Source organism: Hemitrygon akajei, chromosome 24 (assembly GCF_048418815.1).
Source record: "Hemitrygon akajei chromosome 24, sHemAka1.3, whole genome shotgun sequence".
NCBI lineage: Eukaryota > Metazoa > Chordata > Chondrichthyes > Myliobatiformes > Dasyatidae > Hemitrygon > Hemitrygon akajei.
The window spans coordinates 49,015,139-49,026,846 of record NC_133147.1 but is presented as its reverse complement, the minus strand read 5'-3'; the positions used below and the strand labels follow the sequence as shown (position 1 = coordinate 49,026,846).

Here is an 11,708-nt window from a genome sequence, read left to right as displayed (position 1 = left end):
TGAAAGCCTGGAAGAGGCCAATGCCCCGTTTGAGTGTGTCCAAGATGGGGAGGCCCGTGGTCCTAAACCTAGACACGGAGCTCAGAAAAAGTCTGAGGGATTTGACTCGGCTGGACGAGACGACCGTCCTTTTGGATCAGATAGACTTCGTTCGGGAAAGAAGGTGTCTGTGCTGAAGGGGGTGTTCAGAGTAAAGGTGGAGTTTACGAATGGGGAGATAACTGTTGTTGTGGAGGAGAACGGTAAATCTGTAGTTCCCAAATCGAAGAAAAAAAAAGTTAAAGTCTAGATTGATGCCTGCGCATCGATTACAGGTTGATTTGGAATGTAAAGGGGCCTCACACGCTATTGTTATTCAAGAAAGCGCTGTGAGGAAGCCGTAATTTAAAAGCGGCCGGAGAAAAAGGTCCGAAATAAAACACATCAGGCAGTATGGTCTTGACAAAAGGGTTAACTACCTGTGTGGCATTAAAGAATTGGGCGGAAATTCCCATGATGGACTAGGTTGGGGACATGGAGTTAAGCGAATAACCCTCGTGGAAAGGAAAGGCGGGAGAGTACCTCGCCAAATTACTCAAGTTTCCCAAGGGGGGACTCCCCGGGAAAGAGGCGATGGTCAATAGAAGTTGTCTTTTTAAACAGCGACGCCGGTTGTACGGGTTTGCGCCCAAAGCCTGTGCATAATAAAGACAACACCTTTGGAGACCTGCCGGTGAAATAACACGACCGAAACGATGAGTATTAACGATGAGTATTTGTATAAACTTTTGTAGATGCACCTAGGCTCAGATCACACCTCCTTAGTTGTGTTGCTGAAGAAAATAAATAAAAATAGGTGGTTATTGAGCTGAAGTTTGATGCTACCAGACTTTAGTACGGTACGTGAGGTTAAGATATTAAAAGAAAAGGGGCACTGTAATTGTTACCTGTTTAGATACTGACTGGAATGTATAACGGTAGTACTCTGTGAAGAGAAATGCTTGTGTAATATGTTAGAGTCCAGAAAAAATCCTGTACCAACTTCTTTTTAACCGCTGGAAAAAAACTTTTAAGAGGGGAGATGTTATGACCTCAGCCCCCTCCTTTGTGAGAATCGCAAAAGAGAGAGAGAGAGAGAGAGAGAGAGAGGAGAGAGAGGAGAGAAGAGAGAGAGGAGAGAGAGAGAGAGAGAGAGAGAGAGAGAGAGAGAGAGAGAGAGAGAGAGAGAGAGAGAGAGAGAGAGAGCCTTACGGTTTGGAAAGTGGGCTGGTCGCTCAACAAGACAAAAGCCTTGGAAATAGCCATTGTCTTGGGAGACACCTTTGTGAAATAAAGAACTGGCCTACTTTCAGACCCTCAGGGGCAAGGTGAGATGGGTGATGGGGGAAAGCTTGCCTCGCCCCCCGACCCTGCTGGACATCGACAACCCTGCCAGTCCAGATAAAAGGTGTGCTGCCGAGGCGGTGCCTCAGACGCACCACGGAGACACACGAAGAAGACACGATAGTGCTTCCCGTCGGAGCGGGAAGCCATTTTGAAGGAAGCCACGTGCGTTAGATTCCGGATCGGGAGTCTGTGGCTGGAACCAAAGGAAAAACCGCTTTAACTAACAGCAGGGAGTTGCCTCGCAAGGACGACGGGCAAGTGTTCCTTTTCTTCTCTCTTTCTAACAAAAGTGCACCAACGCGACACCACAACAGACGGCAAGCTGGTGGAACTGCAGTGGCCCCAAGTGACTTTCAGATATACAGCGAACAATATATAGATTACCCCGAGACAACGATAGAGCTTATTTCTGATTGATTATTACTATACCTGTGCTTTAGATTGAGTTGTGACGACGTATATGATCTGAATGTTTTGTATTAACCATACTTTTGTGCCCCTTATAAATAAAAACGTTTGTAAATAGTAGCACCAGGCTTCAGCGGACCTATCTATCGTTGCTAGTAAGTCACCCGGTTACTGGGGAACGTAACCCCACGTTTAAGACTGTGTTCGCATTTACCACTTTAATCACTATTCCAGAGTTGCCCCATAACAGTTACCTTCCGGTTAAGTTAGTCGTTTGCTTACTTTTCATTTTTTATTGAGCAGAGTTTAATAATTGTTTATTTGTTGATACAGAAAACCTGACTCAATTGTATATTCATTGTTGCCGGACACGTATCGTAACAGCGCAATGGCTGGAATTTCTCGAAGCAATTCAGAAGGCACAACGTATATAGATCCCAAACAGGAAGAAGTATTCTAAAGGCAAAATGAAACAATTATAGCCAAGAAGAGAAGTAAATGCCAACATTAAAGCCCAACATGGGCTGTACATTACAGCAACAATTGCTAGATAGTTAGGGAATTAGAAAGCTTTTAAAAGCCAACTGCTAAACCTGGAAAGTCATTGAAAAGCTCAAGATAGAATAAGAAGGTAAACTAGCGAATAATATTAAAGAGGATACTAAAGTTTCTTTAGAGACGTAAAGTGTTAAAGAGATGCGAGAGAGGTAATAATGGACCGCTGAAAAATGTTGCTCGAGAGACACCAATGGGGGATATGGAAACGACGGAGCACCTGAATATTTTGCATCAGTGTTCATTGTGGAAGACACCAGCATGAAGAATGTGGATTCACTATTCCTAGGGAGAACGTTTTGGGGAACCTCAAAGGTCTGAACGTAGATAAGTCACATGGACCATATAGGGTTAATTTCAGAAATTTACCACGTGACCTCTTTATCTATTTTACTTCTCAAAAATAAAAGGAAATGTTTTGTTCTTCTCTGCTCTCTGAGTAAAATATTATCTTCTGATGTCAACAGCTCAACTTCCTCATATTGAGCTTCTTTGAACTTCAAACCCAGACAGTCTCTACCGAGGTGGACTGACTCATCTCTTCGGCTCATTCTGAATAAAGACGCCACCTTTGCTAAATCAGCATCCAAATTCCGCACAAGACACAACTCCTTGATGTACCTGGAGCACCCAAGGAACCCCACCGTCACATTTAACGCCAGAGTGCAAGTATCCAGATCTGCTAAGGACCGGTGACGGAGCCGGAGATTCCAGGGAAAGGTGAGATGTATTTCCATGGGATTTATATTAATGTGTAAATGTGGCGTCCGATCAGGGATCATCAGTGTGGCTGTGTTGCGGAAGAAACCCTGCCTTCCTACTTTTGGAAGGTTTTTCAGGAGATAATTCAGTGAAGGCAGGGCAGTGGGGTTGTTAACATAAGGAGAACTCCAGAGATTACAGAGGATGGTCTTGTTTTCCATGGGATCGAAGGACGCTGACCGAACCCCTGACAAAATAAATTAAGATAACAGTTACAGTGATAGTGTATACAGAATCGCATTCCCATGGTAGAAGCAGCATTAACAGGAAGGCAGATACTGTATTTATCTTGAGGATAGGAGAGTTAAATCGAATATAACGGATAGTTTTTTTAAAGTTTGTTTTGAATGTCAGTTCGATTTTGAGATACAGCACTGTAACAAGCCCTTCCGGCCCTACGAGACTGCCCCACCCAATTACACCCATGTGATCAATTAACCTACCAGTGTCTCAAGCCTTCAGGGATTGAAAGGCTTATCACATGAGGAACATTTCGTGCTCCCGGTCTTCAACTCACTGAAATTCAGAAGAATGAGAGGTGACTTCGCTGCAACCTGGGGACTGTGTGAAAGGCCTCGATGCAGTCGATTTGGAGTAGATGTATCCTATGTTGTGGGAGGCTAAGAGCAAACGACACAGCCTCAGGAGGGAGGGCCATTCTTTTAGAAAGGAGTTTCTGATTAATTTCTATAGCCAGAGAGTGGGGAATGTATGAAATTCATTGCCACGGAGAGCTGCATGTTCCTGTATTTTTAAGACGGAGGTGATAGATTCTTGATTGGTCAGGGCATGTTCGGAAACAATGGGAAGGGAAGAGACTGGGGCTGAAAAGGAATATGGCGGAGCAGATTCAATGAGCCAAATGGACTAATTCTGCTCCTATATCTTATGGAATTATAATCTTATGTGTGAGGAAACTGGTGCACCCTGAACAAACCCACGCGATAGCGGGAACAAATTCTAAACACCCTACAGACAGCGGCGGGAGATGAACCAGGTTTTTTTGGCGCTGCAGCAGAGTTATGTTAATCACTGCGCTACCATGTCGTCCATCATGAACTGACACATTGAACGTGGTTGCCAGGGGAGGTGACAAACATCATATGCAATGAGTACGTGTAAGAGGTATTTATGCAGACACGTGAATAGATGAGACATACGCAGTCACGTTTCCAAAGGGATGCAAGATGGATTAATGTAAATGGGGAAATGATGGGCATGGTATGATAGGCCAAGAACCTGTTTCTGTACCGAACTTAAAGCAATAAGAATACTGGTAATATTGGTCGTGTTGGTAATGGTAGTAATGGTGGTAGTGGTAGAAGTCGTTTATAAGGTGATGAGATGCAAAGATGGAGTAGACAGACAGTATCTATTTCCCCAGTGTTGAACTGGCCAGTACCAGAGGGCGGGTTTTAAGGAGAGAGGGGGTAAGATCAAAGGAGATGTGAAGGGTATTTTTTTTCACAGAGCGGTGGGTGCATGGAATGCACTGAAAGAGTGGTGGTGGAGGCAGATACATTGAGACTGTTGAGAGCCTTTTGGATGGGAAAATGAATGTGAGGGAAATGGACATCGTGTCAGCAGATGCCAATAGTTACGTAGGCATGTGATTACTTATTTAATTGATTTGGTCCAATATTGTGGACTATTCCTGTGCTGGATTCTTCTGTGTTCTTGCAGGACTCTGCAAACGTCCTGGACACATTTCTGTATTGAGAGTGACTTCGACTTTTGCACAGTACTATATTTGTCAACGTAGACCGGAGAGTGTCGGGCGGAAGCAAAGGATGCTGGGACTGGCGAGGGTAAAGCACCATGGGAGGGATGTGCGAAATGTGCCAGAGAAGGAGTGCCAGAGTCGGTGTTGGGGGCGGCTGCTGGCGCGGATCCAAACACACACTAAGCTGAGACAACAGTCATGGGTTCCTCGATTCTAAAAAAAATTAGTTTGTTGACTATTACAGAATGACACTTTGGTGCTTTCCGCTTCCTCCCATCCCCCATCCCCTTTTCTCCAAGCTTGATTCCCTTCTCCCAGCCCCGTTACCAGACTCAGTCTACAACAAAGACCAATATCAGAATCAGGTTTATCGTCACTCACATACAGTATGCCTGTAATGTGTTGCTCTTTTGGTGACAGTGCAATGCATAAAGTTAATAAATTACTGTCTAGCAATAGGCATTTCCGGCCCAACGAGCTGCACTACCCAGCAAGCCACCTAGTTAAACACAGGAAATTTCACGAAGGTCAATTAACCTAAGAGCCAGAGCGTTTTTGGAATGTGGGAGGAAAGTGAAGTACCCGTGGGAATCCCGCACGGTCACGGGAGCAAGAATTAGTATTGGTAGTACATTGGTCGTTCGAGTCCAGTAGAATGTTCTTCTAAAGGATTGTCATCCGTGGGTCCTCGCGGGCTGTAGAGGAGCGTGACTTCGTCTAAAGTGGGGAATCTAATGCACGGGCATACATCACATGGTCATTGACAGGTCGGGGACGTGCCGGTCATGGTCCAGTGGCTTGGAATGCGAGACGACTCAGGTTTCTCAACAGACTGCCGCCGCCTTCACTGCCGTTGTAATGTGTCAGGCTTCTGTTCCGTGTTACACCCAATCACTACTCTCCTTCCTCTCCTTCCCTCTTCGCTCTCGCCTCTCCCCTTGTATTCGCCGCCTCTCCATTCCGTACCCCTCTCACTTCCACAATATCTTCTCCACCAGATCCGACAATGTCGTTCTCCGAAGGAGTGACCAGTTCGACGGTCACTGGGAATCTCTCCTCCCACAATTCCACGGATAATGGAAACAGAATGGAGTGGGGAGCACCTTCCGTCGTGTCAATGGTCATCTTCGCCCTCACCTTCCTACTGGGCGTCCCGGGCAACAGCGCAGTCATCTGGGTGACGGGCTTCAAGATGAAAAGTAAGGTCCACACGGTGTGTTTCCTGAACCTCGCTCTGGCTGACCTGATCTATTGCCTCACCCTCCCCTTCATCATGGTCAACATCACCATGATCTACTCTGGGTACAAAGCCTACTTTTCCTGGAATTTTATTGGAAGCTTGACGTTCCTCAACGCATCCGCCAGCATATATTTGTTATGCTTGATCAGCATCTGCCGCTGCCTGGCTATTACTCGGCCTACGTGGTTCCAGCATCATCTGAGCCTCAAATGGGCTCGTGCGGCCTGCTTCGGAGTCTGGATCCTAGCCTTCGTCATGCGCCTGCCTGTCCTCCTACTTCGGGATTGGAAGAAGGAATCGACCGTCTTGGAGCCATTTTGGTTTGTTTTCATCTTCGGTCTTCCCCTTCTAATTATGATCACCAGCTACTCCCTGGTTGGCTTTAGGCTGCAAGGGAGCAGGTTCGCCAAATCGAAGAAACCTGTTCGGCTCATCATCACCGTTGTCGTCACCTTTATGATCTGTTGGATCCCCAACACTGTCTGCGATCTCGTTTCAACCTTCACCACACTGATTCCCCCGGACCTGTCCTTATTCACTGTAGCCCTGGCCTCCTTCAACAGCGCCCTCAACCCCCTTCTCTATGTCTTCGCTGGCCGCAAATTCCACCAGGTCTTCAGGCGCTCCATCCTCGCCTCGCTCCATCTGGCTTTCGCCGAGCAGAGGCTGGAACTAGAGACCCAGTCTGAAACCCCGAACCTCACCTCAAATACGAATGTCTGAGGGAGTTCCTCGCGGTCAGACGTCCGACTGATATTCCCTGACTACAGGCGCAGTGGACAGTCGGATGCAATTTTGGTCGGCAGTGGAGGCTTTGCTACACTCTTATTTTAATCTCTCAGAACATAGAACATAGACCACTCGGCCTACAATGTTCGGTATCAATTTAGTCAGTCGATAAATGGCCAATTAACCAAATACCCTCCGCCTACACAATGGGGATATCCTTCCTTTATGTTCATTTTACCTGCCTAAACATCTCTTAACGATCTCTAACCTATCTACACTTACCACCATTCAGGGCAGCGTGTGCTAGACAACTACCACTGTCTGTGCAATTAACCTGGCCTTTGTATCTCCTTCGGAATGACGCCCTCTCACTTTAAATGCACGTCCTCTTGGTATCAGACATTTCAACCCTGGGAATCATACTGAACATCCATGCCTTTCTTTATCTTCTAAACGTCACCCCGCCACCCCAGTGAAAATAACCTAAGTGTATTCAACCTCTCGTAGTAGTCGATGTTCTTTAATACGGGCAACATTCTGGTATATCTCCTCTACACCCTCTGCAAAGCCTCGACATCTTTCCTGCAATGGGCGACCAAAACTGTATACACCTCTTTCACCAATTAGTCTCCACGTTCCTATGACCTCTCTCCTTACAAGTCATTTTCACCCACAGAAAAGGATGGTTTTTATGTCACCCTTCTCGGTAAACTCAAACAGACTGTCGTGCGTGAGAATCCCATTAAATCAGCAGTTTCTGACTTCCTGGTGGCGGCTGATGGAGTAACAGCAATCTGTCGATGCTCCAACTCTAGTTATCTTCCTATTTCCAAACTGTCTTGCAACTTCTTTTTTAAGTGTGATATTTTTTCATTATGGCTACAAGGACTGACAGAGGTACTAAAAAGGATGATCCCCTGCTTCTTTGGATTCTATTCTGGATTTGCTGCAATGCATACACGAGAACCCTCTGAGAAGTTTCAACAATTCAGCTGTGAATTTAAACTAGTAGATGGTAAATTGAATTACATTTAACAAACTGTTAATGAACACGATAAACGCATAAAAATAAGGAAGCAATATTTTGGTTTCTGCAAACGGAAGTGGATAAACTGCAAAAGCTTTATGAAAATACAATCGAAGTCCAACGAAATGATAAGACAGGAGATTGTCAACATAGAAAATAGAAGTAGAAGGAACAACTTACGGGTTCTGGGTCTCGAAGAGTTAACCGAAGGTAATCGTCCTATGGAATTCTTTGCAAACTTTGTTCAAGAATTATTTCCGGAAATGTTGGCGTTTTGCCTATGATTGATCGAATTCACAGGTATCCCGTGTTTAGAACTCCTAACAGAGATAGCCCAAGATTAGCAATATTCGGTTTTCATGAATTTAAAACAAAGGAACTGTTAATACAGTTAATTAATACACGAATCTCGTCGAAGAGGCACGATTGCAAGATTAGATTTGTTGCAGATTACCCACATGATGTTATGTCCGAGTTTTTTTTAACAAGGATTTCCTTCGCTACCCAGCTCACTCAGAATCACACTTAAAAATGGATCTTTGGAATCGTTTCGTTCTACTGCTGAAACACAAAGGTCTTTTTAAAATCCGAAGGCTAGCTGTTAAGCTTGTCCTTACATGAAGACACAAGATTAAATAATAAAATTCCAATTCACAAATGCCGTTGTAGGGGCATGATTCGTTATAGGGTGAAATATTAAGATTCTCGAAGAGGATTCGCTTGAGTTTATGCAGGAACGTGCTAAGTTTAAACAAGCTTTGTTGGAATTTTTAACAAGGGGTTTAACCCGTCCCTTGACTGAAAATCTAATTAATGATGGATCATTCGAATTGTTTCATTTGAAAACTGAAGCATAAATATTTTTAAAATTTAAAAGCTAACTGCTTAGCCTGCTTTTCCATGAAGATATAAGATTAAATGTTCAATGTCTTTTTGTATGAATAAATGTATCATTTACTTTTGTTAAGCCATTTTAACTAATTTCCTTTTGTATTTTTTAATACTGTAGTTTTGATATACGAGAATTTAATTTCTTGTTTGGATATTCTTTAGTCAAGGTTGGAATATCAACAAACTTGAAACTAATTGGAGAGATCTCTAGTTTTTTTTTTTTGGGGGGGGGGTTGTCCGTAGTTGTAGATGCTAGCTTTCTATTGGTTGGTCTTCTTTTTTTTCTTTCAGAAGCTGTTTTCGATTTTTTTTTAGCTAACTTGTTCATTGGTTACCATTTCTCAAGGTTTATTGATTGGCTTAACTTACATTTTAATCCTTCCTATAAATAATATTAAAAATGGACCTAACTATTAAGTTAATCAGATTTAATGTGAGAGGGTTAAATCACCCTGTTAAACGTAATAGGATTTTTGCCTATATTAGGAAATTTAAGGTAATATCATTTTTTAACAAGAAACTCACATACGCAAATGTGATCATCTACGTTTTTTTAGCCGTTGGACCGATCTTTGTTTTCATTCGTCTTTTTAGGCCAAATCTTGTGCAGTTTGGATTCTTATAGATAATACTCTTTCCTTTGTCCAAAAAAAAGTAGTATCTGAAACAATTGGACGTTGTGTTATAGTTTCAGGAAAACTAAGTAATATATTAATCGTATTGCCAATGTGTATGCCCCAAAAGTAGATGATCCAGGACACTTTGAGTGTTTCATTTTCGTTTTTATCACATATGAGTCTTTATTCTTTGGTGAAGGGAGGGGATTTTAACTGCTGGCTAGACTCAAGTTTAGACAGATCATCTTCAAAACCAGCGTCTCTTAATAAATCAGCTTTGTTTATTCAATCTTTTTTATTGAATTGTGGTATTGTTGATATTTGACGGTTCTTACATCCTTTAGATTGGGAGTACTCGTTTTTTTCCCATGTTCATCATACATATTCCAAGATTGATTACTTTTTATTGATAGTCAAATGATTTCATCAGTTCGTTCCTGTGAATAAAAAAGAGAATGATGTTTCAGATCATGTTCCTGTAATTCTATCTTTAAATCTCCCTGGTCTTCCTCAAGCAAACGGATTTTGTCGTATTTATACAACTTTGCTGTCTGATACTGATTTTTTAAGATTTTTAAAGAGGCATATTGTTTTGTTTTTTGAAGAGAATAAAAAGGAAGATCCTTCTAATTTTATTGTATGTGATACTCCCAACGCCTGTTTTAGAGGACAAATAATTTCTCCTATTGCCAGTGTTAAGAATAAAGCTAACAAAGAAAGAATTAAATTAGTCAACCAATTGAAACAATTAGATCACGAATATGCAGTAGTTCCAGATCCTGTTTTATATAAAAGACGTGCTGAAGTTTGAACCTAATATGATCTTTTGTTAACATATACAATTGAAACTCAACTTCTTAAAGATAGAACTCAAATTTACAATCACGGAGATAAATCAGGGAAAGTATTAGCCAACCAATTAAAAACTTCTGTAGTTAAACGACAAATTAAAGAAATTTACAAACCTAATGTTGATAGGACAACTGATCACTCTGAAATAAATGATACCTTTAAAGAATGCTATTCTAAACTTTATAGCTCTGATTACGCTAAAGATAATACTGTAATGAATAATTTACTAGATCAATTAAATATCGCTTTAGTTTTTGCAGATAATTGTAAACATATAGATCAACCCATTTCTTATGAGGAAATTCCCGAGGCTATACATTCATTACACTCGGGGAAGGCTCCGGATCCAGATGGATATTCTGGAGAATTTTATAAGGCTTTTTCTTCATTAAATATACCGCAGTTACTCTTAGTCGTTTTGGATTCTTTCAAATTGGGTAGCTTGCCTCAATCTTTCTATGAAGCCTCTTTTTGCTTATCCTAAAGAAGAGCAAGGACACAACTGAATGCTCTTCATATAGGCCAATTTCATTACACAATGTTCATACTAAAATCCTTTCTAAAGTTCTCGCTCGTAGGATTGAAAACATTCCACCTTCTATTATTTCTGATGATCAGACTGGAGTTATTAAAAACCGACATTCTGATTTTAATATACGCCGTGTTTTAAATGTTATCTACTCTCCCTCCGTGGAGATATAGGTTAAGTGTGATATTCTTAGATGCTGAGAAGGCCTTCGACTGGGTTGAATAGAATTATTTATTTACCAACTTAGAAACTTTTAATTTTGGACCAGATTTTGTTCAAAGGATTCAATTACTTTATCTATCTCTTTCTGCTCGGATTCTTACTAATTTTCAAATTTCCAAACCATTTAAACTTCATTGCAGAACTAGACAAGGCTGTCCATTGAGTCCTTTGCTCCTTGATCTCGGTTTAGAAACCCTTGCCATTGCTTTTCGAGAATCTAATGATATCTGCGGTATTTTAAGGAGAGGTATTACTCACAAAATTTCGCTTTATGCTGATGATATATTGTGTTTATCTCCAATGCTGAGACGTCGTTACCTTGTCTACTTTCTTTACTCACCCGTTTTAGTTAGTTTCCAGGGTATAAATTGAACCTACGTAGGAGTGAATTATTTCCTTCCAATAATTTGGTATCAATTAATACTAATCTCTCTTTTAAAGTTGTAATGAATCAATTTACTTATTTGGGTGTAACAGTCACTAAGAATTACAAACACCTGTTTAAAGAAATCTTTCTTACTTTATTAAATCATGTAGAAAGGATATCATTAAATTGGTCACCTCTTTCAATATCGTTGATTGGACGAATTAATTCTATTAAAATGAATATTCTACCTAAATTTATATATCTTTTTTTAGAATTTACTCCTAAATCCTTTTTTAACTCTCTCGATTCTATTTTATCCTCCAATATATGGAAAAATAAACCTCCACATTTAAGTAAAGTTCATCTTCAAAAATCTAAAAAGTCTAGAGGTTTAGCATTACCTAATTTTAGGTTTAAGTAC

At 41.4% G+C, this 11,708-nt stretch overlaps 1 protein-coding gene across 1 annotated transcript; it reads left to right on the top strand.

Annotated features, from left to right (window-relative positions):
- Positions 1-5,819: 5,819 nt before the first annotated feature.
- LOC140715716 (C3a anaphylatoxin chemotactic receptor-like) lies at positions 5,820-6,776 on the top strand. Its single transcript, XM_073028087.1, has one exon. It carries the CDS (start codon positions 5,820-5,822, stop codon positions 6,774-6,776), a length of 957 nt encoding a protein of 318 aa, XP_072884188.1.
- Positions 6,777-11,708: the final 4,932 nt, after the last annotated feature.